The sequence below is a fragment of the Podarcis vaucheri genome (assembly GCF_965113315.1).
Source record: "Podarcis vaucheri genome assembly, chromosome: 13".
Taxonomy (NCBI): Eukaryota; Metazoa; Chordata; class Lepidosauria; order Squamata; family Lacertidae; genus Podarcis; species Podarcis vaucheri.
Genome location: NC_138751.1, coordinates 24,109,831 through 24,132,581, shown reverse-complemented (window position 1 = coordinate 24,132,581; position 22,751 = coordinate 24,109,831). Strand labels below are relative to the sequence as shown.

The window sequence follows — 22,751 nt, the reverse complement described above, 5'->3', positions numbered from 1 at the left end:
GGCCACAGCAGGAAACCGACTACAAACCCATGAACAACAAATTGTTATACAGTCAAACCTCTTCCTAAATCCGCCTCTGCTAGCATCCATTTCGCCCAACGTTCGTGGCAAACCCGGAAGTAACTGGTGGGTTTGCCACCGTTCACGCATGCGCAGGAGTGGCAATTGCCGTTTGCACATGCGCAAAAGTAGGCAATCGTCGCCCGCACCCGCACACAACAGCGCCTCTCCCAGTGACCCATTTCGACTTCCGGATGGGTCTATGGAACGGATTGTGGTTGTGAGTAAAGGTTCCACTGATAATTATTGCGTTTTCACATGCAGGGAAAGGTCCTTGCTGGGTTTCTATCAGAGGTGTCAAAAAACCTTGGTCAGCCTTGGGTACTGTGCATCCTGACCTTGTGAGGGTGTGGGGGGGGTATCATTTGCTGTTCTACCTCGAGCAACAAAACGTGTTGAGGTGGCCCTGACTACAGCACAAGTCAGTTTCACGCTCATATACTTTCTCAAATGCATGCAATGTTTGTTCTTGATGGATTTTCTCACTTTAGGGGTGCCATATTTCCGGAATTTCCCAAACATATCCGAAATATGGCAGTCGGCAGCAGAGTGCGGTTGGAAACCAGGAAAATGTCTGGGGAAATTCGGACATATGGCAACCCATGTTGGCAGCACCGTTTTTCCATAAAAATAGCTCAAAACCAGCAATTTTGTAAGCGATTTCCCCCCAAAAGCTCAAAAACATTGCCAAAAAAGCTCAACAAGTTTTCACTGTTTGAAATACGGCAACCCTATCTGATAGTACTTCTTATCACTTCTTTGACCATGAAGGTTTTCCACAATGAACCACAGGATCTGTAGTCTTTGGAAATTGTTTCTCCAAACTATAAACAAATGGAGAAGGGAGGTGCATACATATTGGTTGATTATTTTCTTCTTACTAGCTGCTCTCTGTTGTTAAGCTCTGGCTTCAGCACAATGATGTAGCATTTTGGGGTAAAAATGCAACCCAGTAAACCAGCACTGGAGCATAAGATGGAGAAGATCTCCACAGCCACCATGTATTTTCCTTTGGTGCTCAGGTAGGTTGGAACAAAGGACAACCAAACACTGCAAAAAACCAACATGCTGAAAGTGATGAACTTAGCTTCATTGAAGCTGTCAGGTAACTTCCTGGCTAGGAAAGCCACAGTGAGGCTGACAACTGCAAGGAAGCCCATATAGCCCAGGACACAGTAAAACATGGAAGCTGATCCTTCATTACATTCTGCTAAGATTGTCCCACTCAGTGAATGCATGTCTGTATCTGGAAATGGTGGAGAAGTACTTAACCAAATCATACAAATGCCAGCTTGAATAAAGGAGCCAGAAAAGACAACTGAGTTCGTCAGCCTTTTCCCTACCCATTTCCTCATCCTGGCTCCTGGTTTGGTTGCCATGAATGCCAGAACCACAGTGATGGTCTTTGCCAACACTGAGGAAAGGGCCACAGAAAAGATAATGCCAAAAACCAGTTGCCGGAGAAGGCAGGTCACGTGTCCAGGCTGTCCAATGAAGAGCAAGGAGCAGAGGAAGCAAAGGAGGAGGGAGATAAGGAGGATGTAGGTGAGGGTTCGGTTGTTGGCTTTGACTATGGGAGTGTCCCTGTGCTTAATAAAAGTCCCAAGCACTAAAGATGTGACCAAAGACAAAGAAGCAGCCAAGATAGCTAAGATGATCCCTAATGTTTCTTTATAAGACAGGTAGCTTAGAACTTTGGGAATGCATTGATTTTGGTCAACATTTGGATGCTGATCTTCTGGACAATTTTCACAGACATCTACATCTGAAAACAGGAAGAGAAATATTTCAAGACTTTGTTTAACATCATCAAAATGAATAACTGAAGGAGCAGGTGCTATATGACATATAACCAATACAAACTAGATGTAAATGTAAATTGTATGTCTTTAACAGAGCTGCTGCCTCCAAAATGTTGTGTTAATGTTTTTTTTTAATAATAATATTTACAGAAAAAAATACATTATAAAAATGAATGTTATAATTTGAAGCATCTTTCATTAGCATTCTGATTTATTTAGCATAGATGATCTGCCTGGCTCTTTACAGAGCCCTGAGAGAAAGAAGGGTTTCTGCATTGACAAGTTTCCAGTATAAAATTCAAGATGGGGGAGGGGAATGTAGATGGTGGAAAGGGTAGGCGTGAAAAAATGTATAGTCAGCTGATAACACACATTTGGGGTTACTTTCACATTTAGTGTCAAAGGCACCAGATCCTGAAATAGATCACTCTCAGGATCCCAGGTGTTTCATGTACCCTTATGTTCTAGATGCTGGTCCAGGACAAGGGTCTAAGTTTTCATTTTGATGCTATCAACATTATCCCATTATGCAGCTACGGTCTCCACAGTGAATTAGTGGATTTCACTTATTATTGGTTCTGCATCCACCTTGAGTGCAAATTTCAGGCATAAGAGTCTGATCCAGATCAGGAAAGCAGCAGGAAGCAAAAGGTTAAAGTCCCAACAACCCCACACCAGGGTTGCAATTTGTACTCCATCCCCAGACACACACTGGCAATTTGTGGAACAAAAAACTTGCACTCAAAGACAAGTTATCTAATTAATAATAGCCTTGAGACCACTCTAACAACCAGAATATTAGGTTAGGCCATTTTTGTTTTTAACCAGTGTGCATTATTTCTCCTACCCTTCTGGCCAGAAACCATCCCTTCTGGACATGGAGCACAATCATAGCAGCAAAATTTCTCTCCCTCCTTCTCTTTCCTTCTGTAACCAGGATAGCAGTTGTCATTGCACACAGAAAGTGGCAGTACCTGTCCATAAACAAAATGGTAATTAGCATCAAGAAAACAAAGGAGGTGTTTGTTTCATTGTGATCTAAGAACCTCACTGCTTTAATTAGTCCAATGCCAACATTATTGAGTTAACGCATCTCATGTTCTTTTATTTCTTTTACAAACAAGTGAAGGAGCTATGGTTTCACAACTGATACACAGCAGAAATCAAGCCTCAAGAAGACGACTGAATTGGCCCATACTGAACTTTCTGCAATTATTCGGTAGATTAAAAACATTTGCAGCTGTGTCTTACGTGATCAAAGTTCCTATGCCAGACAATCTGGTCATCATTAATGATTAGTTCTTTGCCTGCAGGAGCTTGAGGTTCCAGTTGTCCAACTTTTACTCTAACAAAAGAGCTATTTGGGAAAGTCACCCAGTTTGTAACATCAAAACCAGCAACTAATTCTCTATTTTCATCAAACTGTATAGTGTCTCCAGCACTGTTGTTGAACAAAATGCTTCTCAAAAAATGATTAATCTAGGATGAAGAAGAAAATAAAGGAAGAACTTGTTGAAATCTTTACAGTGAAGTTTATATAAAGTCTTGGCTTAGCTAAACCTAAATTATTTTATTTTGCTAGAACACTGGCTTGAGATGAAAGTATGAACAATAGCATATATATATATATATATATATATATATATATATATATATATATGCTTTCGTAGATTTTCACGGGTACAGGAATGCAGGTTTTGGTGTCTTCGGGTGTCTTCCCGTGTAAGAGTCGGGGTGTCTGTGCGACGTTTCGACGAGGTCTCACTCGTCATCTTCAGGCTGGTGCTTTCGGCTTCTTGTTACTGGAACAGAGCAGAATCTGGTGTTTGAGTTCCTATAAATACTGTGGGGGGTGTGGTGTATAGCCTCCAACGTTCTGGGCAGAGAGGAAGTTCCTAGATTAGTGTGCCTTTTCTTCTTTTGTTCCTTAATTACTTGAGGGATATCTTGAGTGATTTCATGAGTGATATTCTGAATACCACTGGGTGGGTCATTAAGTGTAGATTAGTTGCTAAAGCTTTCGTGTCTTGACCTCTTGAGCTTGTGAAGAGTTTTTCTGAGAAGATGGCTGTGCTGCATTTAGTTGTGCTCTGGCTTGGCTTCGTGTATAGGGGCGAGCTGTGGTTTTGTGCTTTGTGCCAGCCAGATCTGTGTAGGGATTGCAGGGGGGTGCAGCATCCGGAGGTGCCACTATAGTTTGGCTACTGGATGGAGTCTGTAATATGTCTGTGGAGAGGGTCTGGGTTTGGGTCTGGTGTGGTTGATTGGTGACGGCGTTCTGTGTGCCTCTGGTTCTGGTGTCGGTTTTTGTGGGGAGGGCTAATTTCCAGATGTCTGGCAGGCGGGACGTGTCGTCACGCTTGTTCATGTTGTGAGGGTGTTTCTCTATCTCGATGGCTTCCATGATTATTCTCTTGTGGTGATGTTCCATGTTAAAGAGCAATTTGGAATCTGCAAAATTAATTTCGTGTCCTGTTTCTTTCATGTGTTGGAAAAGAGAGGAAGTTTTTTCTTCTTTTTTGACGGCATTCTTGTGTTCTGCGATACGTGCATTTATTCGTCTGTTTGGTTGTCCAATGTACGTGGCTGGGCAGACTTTGCAGGGTATTTCATAGACCCCTTGGTTTTCCAGCTGGATTTTGTCTTTTGGGTTTCTGAGGATATTGGCTATTTTTTGGTTGGTGCAGAAGGCTGTTTTGATATTGTGTTTATGGAGGATTTTGCTGATTTTGTCTGTAGTGCCCTTGATATAAGGAAGGAGGGCCATGCCATTGTTTTCTTCTGTGTCTTGGTTTTTGGGGGGTGTTTCTTTTTGGATTAGCTTCGTAACCCATCCAGTAGCCAAACTATAGTGGCACCTCCGGATGCTGCACCCCCCTGCAATCCCTACACAGATCTGGCTGGCACAAAGCACAAAACCACAGCTCGCCCCTATACACGAAGCCAAGCCAGAGCACAACTAAATGCAGCACAGCCATCTTCTCAGAAAAACTCTTCACAAGCTCAAGAGGTCAAGACACGAAAGCTTTAGCAACTAATCTACACTTAATGACCCACCCAGTGGTATTCAGAATATCACTCATGAAATCACTCAAGATATCCCTCAAGTAATTAAGGAACAAAAGAAGAAAAGGCACACTAATCTAGGAACTTCCTCTCTGCCCAGAACGTTGGAGGCTATACACCACACCCCCCACAGTATTTATAGGAACTCAAACACCAGATTCTGCTCTGTTCCAGTAACAAGAAGCCGAAAGCACCAGCCTGAAGATGACGAGTGAGACCTCGTCGAAACGTCGCACAGACACCCCGACTCTTACACGGGAAGACACCCGAAGACACCAAAACCTGCATATATATATATATATATATATATATATATATATATATATATATATATATATGCAAATCATAAATCCTCTTTATTGGTTTCTTTTAATTTACATTCATAGAATTACATTATAACATGTCAGTTCTCCTATGGCTAAACATGTATTTCTAAATAATAATAAAGAAAACAAAAACAAAAACTTGTGCTTAATTGCTTGATTCATTCATATTCCTTTTATACTTGACTTCCCTCCCCTTCTTACTTGGGTCCTCAGTTTTCCTTATTTGAATGCCTCTCTTAACACGTCTGTGAGTTTGTTTTCCTGTTTTTCCACTATATTTTAGTATTTTTTCTTACAGAAGTTATTCTAAACCAGTCAAAATTTCGATTTCCCCATGATAGTCTTTCAAATATTGTTTGAATATGTTCCAATCTTTTTTAAATTTTTGTTTTGTTTGATCTCTTATCTGCCCAGTCAACTTTCCCATCTCCGCATACTCCATTAATTTGACCAACAAATCTTTTTTGGTCGGTAAACATTCCCTTTTCCAGTTCTGTGCAATCACAACTCTTGCTGCAGTGGTGGTGTACATGAATACTTTCTTTAAATCTTTTGGAATCTCATTTCCCACAATCCCCAATAGGAATGCTTCTGGTTTTTTTTGGGGGGGAATGAGATTTTAAACATCCTTTTTAATTCATTATAAATTACATCCCCAAACTCCCTCATCTTTCTGCATGTCCACCAAATGTGGTATGTTGTACCCACCAGTTAACTGCATTTCCAACATTTATCTGAGGTTTTTTTTAACACATTAAGGCAAGTCTGCTTGGTGTTAGATACCATCTATAGAAAACCTTCATATAGTTTTCCTTAATTGTATTACAAGAACAACAGCAATTTGATCATTAAACTGACATTAGTTAAACACATTAACTTGGAAAATTTGTTAGCATGATTTTGGAGGATTTATTTTGTGCAGAGCTTGAGATCAGAGTTCCATCCTTGTCTAGATAATATTCTACCCTACTTCTTTTTAAAGTAGAAATGTGTGTTCAGTTACCTCCCATGGCTGTACCTTCTGAAACATCAGCCTCTGTCCTTTTTTTAAGTTCCCGTTTTTGGATCTGGATACATACGTGGCATGCAATGCATGTGCCACAGCATAGACAGAATTGTAGACATTGTAGCTATGGCCAATCATGTTCATTTCAAACAAAACTGCAGGGATGCTCTCCAGCTTCTCTTCCTCAGTGCAGGCTTGACTGTACTCATCAGAATGTTTCAACCTACAGCCAAATGCTTGCTCCCAGAAATCATGGATGAACCCATCTTCTTTAGACCAGGAAGGTCTTACAATTTGAAGAAATGTTTGGAATCCTGGTGGCTCATTGGAGTGAACTGTGAAGGATAAAGCACCATGGAAGGGGGTTGTATCCCAAATCCTTTGAGCAGATAAAGAAGCAAATTCCCACTGAGATGTAACAACCCATACTTTACCCAGAGGTGGCAAGTCAGACATTTCTGCTGTAAACAACAGCATTCTCAAAACTTGTATAGCTGGAGGTTCTCCATATATGAGACAGACATTGACTTTCCTGTCCGTGAGGACTGGATATTGATCTAGCAGAGTTACCAATGACTCTAACATTTCTTGCATGTAAGTTCGCTTTGGAGTTCTTAATATGAAAGCATAGCAGATGCCGTTCTGGGAAAGCATGGGCATCACTGTCTGCAAAAAGTTTTCTCCATTGTCATCATCCACAGCAACGAGTCCAATCCAGGTCCATGCAAAATGCTTAAGTAAGCGGGCAATCCCTCTGTACTGGTAGGCTTCATTTGGGACCATCTGGTTCAAGAAAGGGAATAGTGTTTTGTCACCTTGGACTGGAGAAAATGATCCATAAGTTAGCTGAAAGAAATAGGTTAGAATCTTTCAGTTGTGTTCCAAGAACATGTTTCCTTATTCGTTTTCAATCATCTATGCTCTGCTCTGCTACATAAAAGATAAAAACTGGCTTCTTTTTTAAAATGAAGGCTTGTTTAGTTAAAGTACTGTCAGGGAAAAGTCCTCCCAACACATTTTATAAAAGATAAAACTGCAAAAATCCAGTTTGTATCAGGAGCAAACCAGCCGTAAATCACATGAAAGAAGTGAACTCTTTATTATGAGAAAAAAACAGGATCTGCACAGCAGTGTCAGGCCTCATGAGCACAGCTACACTTCTTGGGTAGGTCTTGCCCCTGTGAGACCTTCAGTCATGGAGAATGAAGGTCCCCGCCTTCCCAACACAGCTACCTTTGCTTTTTATGTGTCTTGAAGAATACAAAATTCAGCCATTCAGGTCAGAATCTACAACTACAGATTGATAATTTTCTACTCCTTGAAGATCAACCTTGCATTTTGAGGTTTACATTCCCTTTAACCACCAGCTAGGACCTCTGCTTTGGGAAGCCATTCCAGGGCTTTGATGCCATAAGAGAAAAGGAGCTTTGCCTCAGGTCCATCTGATGCTCATCCTGCAACGAGGAGGCCTGAAACAGAGTCTCCAGTGTTGAATGCATTGTTCAAACAGTTTCATGGAAGGTGGTCCTTAAGGCTTCATGTAAATTTGTAAAATCCCGGGAGACAAAACTGATCCTTGTAACACCCATAGGTCCATGGGTTTGGAAGAGTGGTTTCCCAGCACCACCTTCTGTGACTGCTGCACCAGAAAAAACTGGGGATCATAAGGTCTCATTCCCCTCTGTTGTAATTCTGGTGTAGATCATCTACCAGAGTGACCAGGGTCATTTCAGTCACAATTCCACGGAAATGAATAAACATCTTAATAATTTATCATTGGATGACTGGATTATGTGCCACAGTTGAGAAATATCCATAGCTTTTGCATATGGCCTACCTGTGGAGTCTTGTAGGTGGTATAGATGGTGGCCATATTGGCAGTGGTTTCAGAAACAAGCCCTCCAATGGCAGCAATTAAATGGTTCTGAGTATCACACTTGAAGTTGGGAACAAACCTATGTGGTGTGGAAAGCAGGCTGAGGGTGGCTTTAAAAGTTGTCTTTGCAACGTAGTAGCTGTTGAGGACATGGAAGCCCAAAGTGACATTTGGTAAGAGGCTGGGATTCTCATTGATCTCTTTTATGGCAAATGCCAAGGCCAAGATGTGCTGGTATTTCTTTGGCACTGAACTGCAATGAAAATTACTAGAGGTTTAGCCAAACAATGTTTAAAAATGTACTTGAAGGCTTTCGCAGAACAGTAGAGTTGCGAACTTTTGATGTGCCTGCTTTAACTGTGCTTTTAATAGCTTTTTTGTCCTGTGGCAGCTGGCAGCTAACAATGCCATGGAAATAGTTACTTACTGTTTTCTATCTGTTTGAGGGCACTTAACTTACTACAATAGCATGCTACACATCCACACCCGCCATGTAATTTCACAACTCCTTTTTTAATGTTCTGAAATTAATGAATAAATGGAGGAGACAGAGTTAGAGGAAGGAGTTGAGAGACCCTGGAAATAATTTAACTCAGCCTACTGCCCAGTGCACATAAGATATTTGATTACAGTATCAGACAGCCTTTATCGTTAGGAGGTTTCGACTAGTATTCAGCCAAAAGTTTACTTCTCTACAAATTTGAGCCTGCCCTTTGAGCTACAGGGAATGAAAGTCTTTCAGATACTTGAAGTCAGCTGTCATGCTTCCCTATAATCTTCTCTTCTTCTGGCCAGAGGTGCCAACTTCAATAAGATATGAGTGGGGTGGGGGGAGAGACAGGTAATTGATCACATTATGCAGTGCACACAAACCATTTGAATTTTTTCAATTATTTTTTTCAATTTTTTTCAATTATATTTTGTTCCTATGCTTCAGGCTAAAAATACCCAGCTCTTTCAAGTGTTCCCAGCAAAACAGATGCTGGTTAGGAAAGGTCAGGGAGCCCTGTGTGGCTCAGAGTGGAGAGGAGGTGACGCAAGATAGAGGGGTCCATGGGGGGGGCAGTGTTCCAGGGAATGTGTGGAGAGGCAGGTCTCTAGTGGTGCAGTGTTTTGTTTTACTATAAGGCCTATGCAATAACCTCTGACCATCCTGTTTGCCCTCCTCCGGACACACTCCATTTCGTCAGTGTTCTTAAAGTGCAAGAATGGTGCATCAAAGAGTAATTCAAGACAGGCTTTTCTGCACCAGCCCCTTAAAAATGCACAGGGTCTGTAAGATAAATTCTTCATAAAATGTGCCAGATGGTACAGGAAAAAAGCAGGACAGATAAAATAAAATGACAGAACAAACTAAATGTCCCCTGGAACACTACTTTTCACCCTGAAGGCTAGACCAAGTGTTTCTCAAGTACCATAGTGCTTAAATGATTTTCTGCTCTCAGATATCAAGAGTGGAACATTTTTACAGAAGGAAAACGAAGGGAGAAAGTATTTCCTTACACCGGTTTGCCAATCATAGTCTGTATTGGCTGTTCCTTGAAAGAGAGAGTCTCATAAAAGAAGAAGATGTGAGCAGCAATGTCACCGATTACAAGGTCTCCTGAGTGATAAAATTCATGAGGAATAGGGATTGGGTCGGTGTATATGCTGCAATTAATAGAATGTGCATTGTATATACTATGGCACAGCAGAAAAAGCAGCAACATGAGTGGCAATGCCCTCTGGAAGGCAAAACATCCCTTCCTTATGTGAAGCCCCATGTTTCCATCTATGAAATATTATCTGTCCTGCATCAGTTTTGTCAGGTTACAGAAGGAAAGACTGGCCAGTTAAGAGTCTCTTCTGCCCGCTGTAGTGCCTTTGTTTCCATTTTGTTACCTCTTGTCAGTCAATGCCTCAACACAGCAAATTCTCTTCACCTTTTCACATTTTCCACTCAGGATGACTGGATGTTTAGGCCCAGTGCAGGTGTCTTTTGAAACAATTCTCACTGATAGCTTTGCACCTACAGATGTAATCAAATGTGCTTGAGTCACAGGTATGTATTTCTGTGTTATAGACCATGGGGGTATCAACTTGAAAAAATCAAGCCTAAAATATAAAGGGGAAAGGACCACACAAAATGCTGTCTACCCCTGGATTTGGTTCTAAACAACAGGCTTCTTTTTAATAGCATCCTTCAGGTGTGGATAATGTTGGCCTTGCGAATAATTTACTGACATCAGGTGGTCAACACGAGAACAGTAATTTTGACAATGATAGGGCACCTAATCAAATCTCCAGAGTTCTGGCCTTTGCGGTAGGATTCCTTCTCCACCTTCTGAAATTTTCTTCATTCAAATAGCATTTGGCTTGTCAGGTACAGGCTGCCACTGGTCAATTCAAGGGACAATATTGACCAGAAGAAGACTGTACCTGACAGGCCCAATGCTATTTGGGCAGCCCAGGTTGACTAGGGCTGATGGGAATTGCAGTCACTTGGAGGGCCACAGGTAGGAGAGCCAACTTGGGCCCCAGGTTATGGGTGGCCAGTGGGTGTGACATCACATTACGACATGACGTCATGACGTCACGCCTGCCCCCTGGCCTTGGAACCGGACTTCTGGTGCCACTGGAAGTCGGGCTCTGAGACCTTGCAAGACCTTGGAAGTTGTGTGTGTGTGTGGGGGGCCCTGCAGTGTGGGTGCTGAACATCCACAACAAAAATATTGTGGGTGAAGCCCCTATAATTGGCGCTCCTGGCCACAGGATCCCTCACCTCTGCTTTAGAGCAACACTGGGAAATATAAAATTGTCAATAGACACAAACAACTTGGTGCTCCTTAGAACATTGCTGCCTGGGCTGAGGGAAAATGACTAAAGCATCCCAAAGCAGTGGCAAGGTAAGGTGGTGGAAGAATGAGTGGGAAAGGTGGAGTCAGTGTCATTGCCCTTCCTTAGGTGCCCCCTTTGATAGATTTCCTCCATCCCCTGTTATACTCCAATGGGCCAGCAATTCTTTAATAAACAAGTGCATGCAGGCCCAGCTCCCTGGCACTGACACTTGTTCCGGTATCTGAGTTTGCAAGCCACCATTTCAATGTCACACAATGTTCCTGACACAGTGTCACTGCAGGTATTTGTGAGCACTTGGCCGACGGTCCCCTCAAAGCTGGAACTGGCCTTGGATGCACATCTTGTTTGATCCCCTCCATTTTCTCCACACCATTCAGCTCTGTCCTGATTGTTTCTATGGCTGCCGTCTGTTAGCAGCTGTGATGCTTGCCAGTGGATGTTATTAAACAAAAAGTGTGTGAGAGGCAGCAGTTGTGCCCAAGGAACCAAAGAGTTGCTGGACTACCACTCTCTTCATTCCTGAACATGTTGGCTGGGGCTAATGCAAGTCATAGTCCAGCAACATCTGGTCAGCCACAGTTTAGCTACTTCCACTGTAAGTTTCTAGGGGGGAAATTTAGATCTCTACCTTGCCCTCCAATCCCCCCCCCCCCAGGATAGAAATCAACAAAGGAAACAGAAGGAGGAGGAACGGGTAAGCATAACGGCTTAAGTGATAGTGGCAATCTGTCCATCTCAGTGACCGTTTTAAAATCACTACCCTCCATGCACCCCATGAGATGATGCGCTGATATGTTAACAGATTTGGAGGTGTTACCAGAGACATGAGTGTGTGTGTGTGTGTGTGTGTGTGTAAGAGAGAGAGAGAGAGAGAGAGAGAGAGAGAGAGCGCATTCAATACATGCAAACATAGCAATCCTGTGTTGTGTTGTGGGATAAGGTAGACCCCGGAAAATCAGTGTTAAAATTGCCGCTCAAGAGAAATAACAAAGTCATGGACCAATAAATGACAAGAATAAATTTGTGATAAGGTACATGTAAAATGGAGGACTTAATATAAGGCAGGCAACCCCAACCTTTGGCCCTCCAGATGTTTTGGACTACAATTCCCATCATCCCTGACCACTGGTCCTGTTAGCTAGGGATCATGGGAGTTGTAGGCCGAAACATCTGGAGGGCCGCAGGTTGGGGATGCCTGATCTAATGCAATACAACTATATATGCCAACCAATGCATGATTTGTTTGTTTTTAAAAGTTCACTGACTGAGAAAGAAAACATGCAGGCAATATTCTACATCAAAGTGTGACACAGCCTAAGGTGTTTAACTTGACCCGGTGGAGATATGATTAAGAATTACAAGTGTCAGAAATATATCCCATGAGCATGCACAGAGTGCACCTGCCTCCCCTATGTTTGTATTTAACAAGGTGATTCCACAACAGTAACTTCTGCCTGAAATGTAAACTTTTTATCGCCAGTGAACCACATGATACGTGGAAACACTGCAATTCTTATACCAAAATGCCAAGGGAGAAAACCTTTTAATTACTATTAAGGATACCACATTGCGTTCCCTTCGCTTCTACAAAAAATGGGGTACTTAGTGTGTCTGCAGTGCACCTAGATTGTGGCAGTCTTTGCCTATTAATGTTAAGCAGGCACCATCAGTAGTTTGTTTCAAAAGCCTATTTAAGACAATTCTGTTTATATAGCTCAACCACCAGTTATTGTGTATCAGTGTCAAGACGTTTACTAAGCATTCTGATGCTGGTTTATGGCTGTGATTCTTACCACCGAGATACTTTGTTTATTGTGCAGTGTATAAGCCTATATAAATAAATAAATCAGCAGATTTTTGAATATTCCATTTCCAAATTGATTGTGCCCCAATAAGGTGGGAGTTCATGAGTTTATACACTACGTTTTATTCCAATGTGACATGTCATATAACTTACCCTCTTCTGACTAGTTTGCCAGGGTGTCTGGATGAAAGACTGACAATGTATTGTTTATCAGGTCCAACAGATCACCAAACAGGTGACTTAACCTTTCCTAACTGGCATGCCCATATGAAGCTGACTATCTTAGTTAAATTGGAGAAATTGCATATTTTGTATACAGCTATTTGCTTTATGTATTTTGACCTGAATTTTGACCTATTATGGTCTTATGATGATAATAAAGGTATTGATTGATGGACTGGCTAATTGAAAGAAATGATTCGCTGCCTCACTACTATTTTGCTTGCATTAACTTGGAGTAGGCCTCAGCCATGATGGTGCAAAGGAGCCGTTTTAGGGAGCAGCATCAAGTACTTCTGAAAAAACGGACAAGCACATGGCCAGAGACCACTGAGATAATATACAATGTCCCCATGTCATGAGGAAGTGGCTTTATCAGCACACATGCTCTACCTATCTTGTAATCTTCCTAATGGCTCTAACTTGTGTCATATGAGCTGTACTGTGGCTTTATAGCACCATGAAGCTACATTTGGAAGGCAAAGAGGGAAGATCCTCATTTGTCACAATACTGTCTCTTCAGTTTGGGTCAGGATTTCCAGATAGGTGAAAGCCTCAAAGATATCCACTGCTCCAGTCAACTTACATTATCTGACACAGTTCTTGTACAACTGTGGACATACTGTGGAGCATCAGGATGGAGAACCCACAGCATGTTACATTTCTGCTAGTTGCTTTCATTGTGTCATCTGCTCAAGGGACTGCCAAGGTAAGTCCTATGTCCTTCCCTGCTTTGTGTGGCTATTGATGAACAAAGAATGACTAATTAGAGGAGGTGCAGAGAACCTTTGGCCCCTCATATGTTGCTGAACTACAACTCCCATCATTCCTGGCTACAGGCCATATTTGCTTGGACTGATGAGAGTTGTAGTTCAGCAGCATCTGGAGGGCCAAAGATCCCCCACTCCTGAATTAGAGAAAGCTAGGCTTTCTCTAACCCAAGGGTTGCCCCAAGTTTGGAAGGAATCTACTGTGGTAAATCTTGGCAGTGCTAAGGAGATGGCTATGGGCACTTAGGCCTTGCGAGAAGGTCCATGGGTTCAGCAAAAGTTCCCTATATCTTGCCATTGGATTAATATGTGATCAAATGATTGCTCTTCCAGAGTCTTATTCTGTTTTACTCACAACTGATTCTTAAAGATGGTGAAATTGAGAGACAAACAAAATTTAGAAAGAGAATGGAGTATGCAGTTGTGAGCTGTCTCCGGTTATATGTCCCACGCCTCTTTCTTTCTTTTTTGCATTATATGACTACTGACCAAACTAAGACAATAGCCTTTGTTTTGTTTTTTTGAAGCTGTCTGGGTGGTGTTGTTAGGAATGAGCAGGCTGTCTAACGGGACTTTTTCCAAGTCAAATACTCACCACCTATGCTGCTGTCATGCCCCCACTTTTCTCAGAGAAGGGAGATATAGGAGTTGATAGTGGAGGGTGGATGAGAAGATGAGAAGTCTAACCTCAGCTGTACCTGGTGTGTCACACATCATTTCCTAATGGAATACACATCACAGTGTGTATTCTTGGCAGGAAATTACATGCAGGGCACATAATTTGGAAAAACAGAGCAGCAGCAAGGTATCTCCTTGACTGCACATTATTTATTTGTTTAAAGCATTTGTATTGCTCCTTTAATCTGAAGATCTCTGGGTGAAGTACACAACTCCAGTAAATTAATCAAATCACATCTATAAAACCCATAAAAATATATGGCCAAAGTATATCACAGGTGATCCTCAACAGCAATCACAAAAAACCATGCTCCAAGCTGGTGTTTATCGGAAGACAATGTAGACATCAGCTGGATTTCAAGGCGCAGGGAGTTCCAAAGCTGAGGCAACACCACAGAGACCCGTCAATGTGTCTCCAAATATAATCTACAGTTCCTAAACATGATATGCATGCAAGACCTCTCCTTGGCTGTGTGTGATGTGTGATGTGCATTATTACCTTCCAGGGATCATGGGGCTTTGAATAATGCTGCATCCCATTAAGTAATGATATACAGAGCATGTAAATTACAAACAAGGAGAGGCTCAGGCTCCTGCTCTCCTCTGCATATTACCCTTTCCAAAGCCCATTTTGGGTTGGACCAGTCTCCTGCTCCTGATTCAAATGAGGCCAGCCTGTTTGAACATTTTAAGCTCGTCCATTCTCTGCTTGGGGTGAGGCCATGTGGTGGAGGTGATTCACCATTCAGTCAACAATGCATAGGATGCAGCCTCTTGTCTGCATAATGGATTGGGAGCCTTGTGTTGTGAACAGCAAACTGTCACACATGTTTTCTGAGAGGCCATATGACTCACATGATGCAATTATCAATTTGCTCCAGGCTGGCTCCAGTGAAATGTCAACAACTAGATCCCAACCGATATTGAACATGGCACATTACTCCCTCGATGACAAGTATGAAGGCTGCCTGGAGAGCATGCAGAGCATCCTGAAGTCTCTCATTCTAAGTGAGCTGAATATGTCTAAGATCTATAAGGAAGCATGGGAGGATGGACTGTTTAATTGGCAGGAGAACCAGTCCAAGTTATACCCCAAGAATATGGAAGAGCTCTCTGAAGTGGCTATCTGGGCATACACTGGAGAATACCCTTTATTCTACAGGACGTTCAATGCTGCCACCCGCACAGCAGGAAAAGGGCCTGAGGAATATGAGGCCTACCCTTTCAAGTCCGTGCATTTCCTCTTAACCCAGGCAACCCTGTCATTCAAACGAAAGGACCACAAATGTGTTAAGGTCTACAGGGGCACTGGTGTGAAGTTTTCCATCAATGACCTCTTCAGGTTTGGGCAGTTCACTTCCACATCAGAGAACTCGAATAAGGCCAAAAAGTTTAAGACTGTAACCTTTTTCAAATTGTTCACCTGCGAGGGGATTGATATAAGTGAGATGTCACTTTGGAAAGAAGAGGAGGTGTTGGTCCCTCCTTATGAGATTTTCAAGGTCACATCAGTTGAAGACACCCCAGATGGCCAGACCGTAGATGCCAAGTCAGTGGGGAATTGCAGCTACCACAACTGTGCTTTTGAGGGGAAAGGTAACCAAATGGAAGTTACTGGGCTTTTCATTTTGTGGGGCACCACTTCTAATTCCCCATCCCTCCCTGTCTGGGTTGGGTTTGGCGTAGTTGGGTGGGTGGGCAGAAATAAATTTCATGAAGAAATTGGATGTGTGATTTTTTTCTTAATCAAATACCATCCTAAATGGATGAGGGGAAAACATGTTTTCTTTTCTGTATAGGGTGTATAATCAGTTCTAAAATCCTCCTCCCACTATGAACTAGACCAGAGGTTCCCACTTTTTTGGCCTACTACCCACTTTTCAGAAATTGTTTTACTAGTGGCCTCTGGAAATCTACCTTCTTTAAGCATTTAAAAGCCCATGGGGTGGCGCTGGTGTCACAGACCACCTGCCATTGGCCCAACAGGCAGGCAAGCCGTGATCTACATCCTGGGCCTGGATAAGGCCAAAAAGGGTTCACCCAAACCTCTCACCTCCAGCACGACCGCCAGATTCAGGGCAGGTGTTGACCTGGTGGTTGGCATCAGGTAGGCAACAGATGAAACATGTAAGAACAGTTTTTCAAAATTTTCTTATCTTCTTTCTTTATCCTTCCACAGCTCCCTTATTTTTATTCACCAACCTGAGGCTACTACCACCCCACCGGATTGTTCTAGCACCCCTCAAGGGGCGGTATCACCCACTTTAGGAAACACTGAACTAGACAAATTGGAGAGACAGATATACAGAATCTTGCCCCTTCTAAGGTTCTCAGACTATAAGATGGGAATTGGGAGAATGGTTGTTTAAAGGTGGGGTAAATACTTCTCTCTCCCTATTCTATAGGTTGGGATAACAACCAAGCCTGTCCTGAACATCAAGGTATGTGACAGCCTGAGATGGAATTAAAACTTGGTGTTGGTGGTGGAGGGGATGACTAAAATGGATCTATATGGAGTGGTTTTTGGAATCCCTAGATTCCTTAGCACAGGAAAGGTTAGCCTGCAAAAGAAGATAGTTAAAGGTGGGGGCCTTGGGGCCACATTCCTCCTGGGAAACCTTCTAGAGGCCGCATGCCAGTGATGGGAGGGTTCAAGAACGTAAGTGGGCCGTGCTGCAATGGATGAGACTCTTACTTTTGTTCACTTGGCTCCATTCCAACCATGCAAAAAACCTGAGGTTTCTACACCCATAACCACACTTTTCGATCCTCCATCAGGCAAGCAAGAGGTACCAGCAGTACAGTTCAAGTACACATTCCAGGAAGGCAAAAGCACTCATGAGCAGGGCTGGTGAGGAATGTGGCCCAGGGATGACTGGATAAAGAGATCCACAGAGTCACATTTGGCACGAGGGCCTCAGCTACAGTTCCTAGCATTCCCTGGGAAGAGAGATTAAACCCCTCTGGGAATTGTAGCTCTGGGCAGGGGATGGAAGTGTCCTGACAACTATCAGCACCCCTAACAAACTACGCTTCACAAATTCCTTGGGGGACGCCACAACTGTTCAAAATGGTATCACGGTGCTTAAGAATGTATGGTGTGAATGTGGCTTGTATCTCAACCCATGTTGTTCTTTTGTTAGAGGGATATGTCACGTTTCTCAAGAGCAGATTGCATTCTTCTTGTGTACTTGTGGAAATGCATCTCCACACTTTGCAGTTCTAGAATCACAGAATTGTAGAGTTGGCTCCAAGGGTCATCTAGTCCAACTCCCTGCAATGCAGGAATCTCAACTAAAGCATCCATGGCAGATGACCATGCAACCTCTGCTTAGAAACCTCCAAGGAAGGAGGGCCTGCAAACTCCCAGCTTTTACTGTTCGACTCCTCTGAATCTTATGTTTATGACAAACACCACATTTCACAGTAGCTAGAGTTTTTTTATTTGTTTTTCAAGGAAGGGTAAAGAATAACAGCAATAGTCTCCATTATCAAACTCACCATAAAAAACTCATGAAGCCATTGTTTCAGGCAGCAGTCTCCAATGTTCCTTCTCCCTGTAGACTCTCTGCCATCAGATAGAGCAGGAGGAGGAGAGAAATAGTTTACAATAGTCCACACTTCATTGCTGAAGTCACTTACAGGCAGGTTAACAGCATATTCCTGTGCATTTTGCCCATTGTTTCCCTCAGGTCATTCCTCCATCATCAGGTTTTCTAATGCTCAATAAGTGCACCTTTATTTTCCACATTTGTTGCACACAATTCCCCCCTTTCTAAACATGTAGAATAGCTCTTGTCATGGAGCAAGAGCTACATTATTTTAGTTTGTAGGTGGACTAGCCACATTCTCTGCTAACCCTAAAGCTTTGCAATGTGAGGCTGAAACCACATCAGGGTGTGCCCTACTAACTTCTGAATGCACTTTCTGTCTTTTCCTCCACAGTGCTGTATTTGTGAGACCTCACCATCCCAGTGATGTCAGGTTGTGGCCTGCCAAGAATTACGCTTTGCAAGAATCTCTGTGGTTTTTCCACATTGTCTATGTCTATATTTGTAGATGCAGGGTCAAGAATCTGAAGGAATGCTGGCCCCAAATGTTCCACAGCAATTTTATTTTCCCTTTTACAGGTAGCAAAATGGAGGGGGGGGGGAAAGAGATATTTCATCACTATTTGAGAACTGCAAAAAGAAGGGCAAAGGGAGTGGGGGATGTAGGCTTTATTTGTGGCAAGTGCTTTGTTTTTCTAGAAAAATAGGTGCCAGTACTCACCATGAAGTTGTTGCAGTAAGTGTTACACTTTTAAACAAAAACAAAAAAAGAGAGGTGCTGGTACTGCGTACACTAGAGTACCCCCTGAAAAATGCACTGCTTGTTGCAATGCCCCTCCGTATGGCTGGCAGCCATAATTTTTCCCTCTGCTCCCCCAACATTCTCTGGGAATGAAAATACATGACAATGACTTATGTTTTCCCCTTGGGCCATGTGGCAAGTGGTGGAAATGTTCTCTCTCCCTGACCCCAGTTTCAACCCAGATAATTTTTGGCTGAGCCTTAATCTAAAGACATGTGCATAAATATTGAAGACCACCTAAAGCAGATTAACAGCACAATCCTATATATACACACCCTCTATATATATAGTATATCTGTTCCCATTGAGTTAAATGGGGCTAAGCGGGTATAGAATTGTACACTGATTTTCTTCTTCTTTTCTTTTGCTTTGCATAATAATCTCCTGCACAGCTTGAGTTTGGGGCTTCAATTTGTAAAACCACTTAATCTGACGTGTATGAAATAATTTTCTGAATTATCTGTCAGGGTTTTGATATAACCACATAATAAAAAGCACTTTTAAAGACAACTTAAACTGGTGTGATTTTTGGTCTCTGCAGTTTGAAAATGCCTGTTGCTGCTATGCCTCTTAAAGGAGTAAAAAGTGTGAGGAGGGTTTTCCTTTGGAGGGTTTGGGGGGCATAATTCATAATCCCTACTGTTATCTCACTGGGATTTTCAGGAGGCAGATGTTTGCCTATGTTACAATTGTGAAAAAAAATACCCGGGCAACAAATAAAATAGAGCATTCGAAACCCTACAGTCAGAGGTATTTAACTCCATTTGGTGGTGGAGTAGAAAACAAGCCTTTTGCCAGTACTGAGGGAACAGACAGGTATACAGGGTAGGAAGGGAGAATTTTCCTCAATGAGATGTAGTAACTTGAGCTATCTCTCTGTTTGGAATTTTGCTTACTAAAAAGACCTACCTGGGTATACACAACCTGTCCCCTCTGCTTTTTGGGGTTTTTGTTTTTTTTAACCACAAAGAGTATCGAGAGGCTTCAGAAGAAAGAATATTAGATTGCATGTGGATGAAACAGGGCTTCTTTTGGAATTGTCCCGAGGTTATAGTTGGCCTTTCCAGGGGAAATGCAATGTAAGACCTTTATTTTTAAAAAAGTGTATTGTTACGCTCAGTGCTATTTTCTGAGTGTTGAGAAATTCCAGGGGCATGATGCTTACATTTGGTTCCTTTAGCAAAGGAGTCATTGGAGGCTTATTTGCATTTTGTAATTCTTATGTTAATTTACAAATATAACAGCTGAGCAACTCCAACAGCCAAATTCTAATACTACCTCCCACGTCAGACAGCCTCCCAAATTTTGTTAGCTTAAAGGTAAAGGGACCCCTGACCATTAGGACCAGTCACGGATGACTCTGGGGTTGTGGCGCTCATCTCGCTTTATTGGCTGAGGGAGCCGGCATACAGCTTCCAGGTCATGCGGCCAGCATGGCTAAGCCGCTTCTGGTGAACCAGAGCAGCGCATGGAAATCCTGTTTACTTTCTCACCAGAGCGGTACCTATTTATCTACTTGCACTTTTACATGCTTTCGAACTGCTAGGTTGGCAGGAGCAGGGACTGAGCAAGGGGAGCTCACTCCATCGCGGGGATTCGAACCGCCGATATTCTGATCGACAAGCCCTAGGCTCTGTGGTTTAACCCACAGCACCACCCATGTTAGCTTACAGTACCCTAATTCAGTTCTCCTTAGCCATTGTGTCAAAACTGCAGTCTCCCTTCACATAGACATCTCACCATTCTTAGGTATTTCAGGTATTTATTGGCCAGTCAAAAAAGAAAAAAAGAAAAAAAGGAAAATGCTCTAACAATCCGTTCCTTTGGAAACACAATGCCACACTTATAAGGAATAGATATTTTTATTGTGCCAGCCCTGCACCTGTATTTTGGAACCCCCTGCTTATTGACACTAGGCTTTTGCTGTATTCTTTTCAGCGCCTGCTTAAAACAGGTTTGTTTAGGCAAGCCTATCCACACATGTAGAAGTCACATGCAAACTGGAACATCTAAATAATTGTACACCAGTACAAATGACAAGTATACTGTAACTATGTGCAGTAAATGTAGAATGTTTATCAAGGCAAGCACATCTCTTTTGTCCGGGGCCTAACTGCCCTCACACAGAAGTAAAAAGAAAGAAAGAAAGGGATAATTCTTATGTATTGAGCTCCATGGGTGAAGAAGGGTGGAACACTAATATATTAATATAATAAATAGATACATGGCGAGACTGAGTCAAGATATGATTAATAAACTATATGGTGAAAGAGGATTGCTGATGTATTATAGATGGGAGGGAAGTTTGGAGGCTGTGAGAATGAAGCAATATATTTATTTATTTAGAAAACTATTTAAATATTACCAGTTGATAAATACAGTGGTACCTCGGGTTAAGTACTTAATTCGTTCCAGAGGTCCGTTCTTAACCTGAAACTGTTCTTAATCTGAGGTACCACTTTAGCTAATGGGGCCTCCCGCTGCCACCGTCATGCGATTTCTGATCTCATCCTGAAGCAAAGTTCTTAACCTGGCAATATTTCTGGGTTAGCGGAAACTGTAACCTGAAGTGTATGTAACCCGAGGTACCACTGTAGTTCTAGACACAGTTCAATAGAGCTTACTCCCAGGTAAGTGTGTATAGGATGGCAGATTTAGTATAATGGTGATGCCAAATCTGTAGCAACCTTCACAGCAGCAACAGCTCATAGCAGGCGGGCAGCACTAGTGTCCTCTTTGTGGCAGCGGTGCTTTGCTCCTTAGGCCCCAAAGGGATGTAGCAGTGGTGAGGCTGGGAGAGCTTCAGGTTGGTGGCAGCAGTCCCACAGAGCCCTGCCACCAACTTGGAGCCGCTGCACTGACCTTGCTGCCACCTCACCTCACCCCACCCCTATCCTGACAAGTATAGCACTACCGCTGCTATTTCAGAGTGCAGTCCTCTAAATTCCAGCCGAGGTCAATCCTGGCCCTTGTACGCATTCAATTGGACATTTGCTAGCCCTCTAGCTATAGCACAGAGCTTTCCAGACTGTGTGTCATGACATGTTAGTGTGTCAGCTGCAGTGTGCAGGTGAGTCACGAAACACTCCCTGCACTACTCCTGGAGCTGGAAAGGGGTTAGTTAGACTCCGGTTTGCTAGTAAACCTGAATTACTGTGTTGCGAAATGATGCATGTCTAAAAAGTGTGTCACCAACATGAAAAGACTGGAAAGCTCTGCTATAGCAAGTCACAAGTGAGGGGTTTTATGTGTGTGTGGATTAGGCTTAAAGCACTTGCTGTTTCAACTGATTTGTAATGCCAAACAGGCCCAAACATTCATTCACACTATGAAGGCCTTTATTTAGTTTTGCTTTCTACAATTGCACCAGGTTAATGTCTAGCAAAATTTTTTTGCCTGCGTTTCTGAGTACAGAGTATACCATGAGAAATCACACACACTAGAAAAAGTTTGAAACTCCCCCCTCCTCTGCCCTGAACGCTTCTGTGTTTCCCTTATGACACCAGCTGTGTCATTTGCTTGTTGGTATTATTAAATGGAGATGGCTGAGAGGCAGCAGCTGTGTCTAAGGGACTGGAGAGTTGCCGTACCTGATAATCAGCTATTTGGCAAAGTTCATTCCAAACTTAGTTTGTGCACCTGACAACACCTTTTAATTGAGCCTGTCGCCAGTGCTGCCTCTGACAATTAAGCCTAATTGCAGGATCTTGGCTTGGTTTCCGCTTTGGGGAGGAGCCCCTTTGGGAACTGACACTAAATGGCAAGAACGGCATTCAGGTAAACACAAGTTACAGTAAATGCCACTCACAAAGTTAGACCAGAGTTTGGGGCTGTTTCTCAATACAGATTAGAAAGTTTTAATCAAAGCGTTTGAGCTTGGGTGGTTTACTCATTTTACTTTATGTGAGGCCACTCAAATAGTGAGGGCAATGGATACTTTGTGCTCTCTGACT

The 22,751-nt window shown here is 42.7% G+C and overlaps 2 protein-coding genes across 2 annotated transcripts; one reads left to right on the top strand and one right to left on the bottom strand.

Annotated features, from left to right (window-relative positions):
• Nucleotides 1-811: 811 nt before the first annotated feature.
• On the bottom strand, nt 812-10,696 carry LOC309516539 (vomeronasal type-2 receptor 26-like; the record flags this gene model as incomplete). The annotated part of the gene is made up of 7 exons (XM_082195300.1): nt 812-884; nt 1,126-1,922; nt 3,114-3,341; nt 6,273-7,106; nt 8,098-8,389; nt 10,018-10,230; nt 10,692-10,696. The coding sequence occupies 7 exons, from the start codon at nt 10,694-10,696 to the stop codon at nt 812-814; spliced, it is 2,442 nt and encodes an 813-aa protein (XP_082051426.1).
• Nucleotides 10,697-13,473: 2,777 nt separating this feature from the next.
• LOC309515939 (erythroblast NAD(P)(+)--arginine ADP-ribosyltransferase-like) lies at nt 13,474-19,308 on the top strand. Its single transcript, XM_082194258.1, has 4 exons — nt 13,474-13,706; nt 15,327-16,041; nt 16,851-16,886; nt 18,391-19,308. Exons 1-4 carry the CDS (start codon nt 13,635-13,637, stop codon nt 18,402-18,404), a joined length of 837 nt encoding a protein of 278 aa, XP_082050384.1. The 5' UTR covers nt 13,474-13,634; the 3' UTR covers nt 18,405-19,308.
• Nucleotides 19,309-22,751: the final 3,443 nt, after the last annotated feature.

Excerpts from the sequence above, each read along its gene's own strand:
- LOC309515939 (XM_082194258.1), top strand. The coding sequence starts at position 13,635 with ATGGAGAACCCACAGCATGTTACATTTCTGCTAGTTGCTTTCATTGTG. Across the intron at positions 13,707-15,326 it reads CTGCTCAAGGGACTGCCAAG|GCTGGCTCCAGTGAAATGTC; the intron begins GTAAGTCCTATG and ends AATTTGCTCCAG. Across the intron at positions 16,042-16,850 it reads CTGTGCTTTTGAGGGGAAAG|GTTGGGATAACAACCAAGCC; the intron begins GTAACCAAATGG and ends CCTATTCTATAG.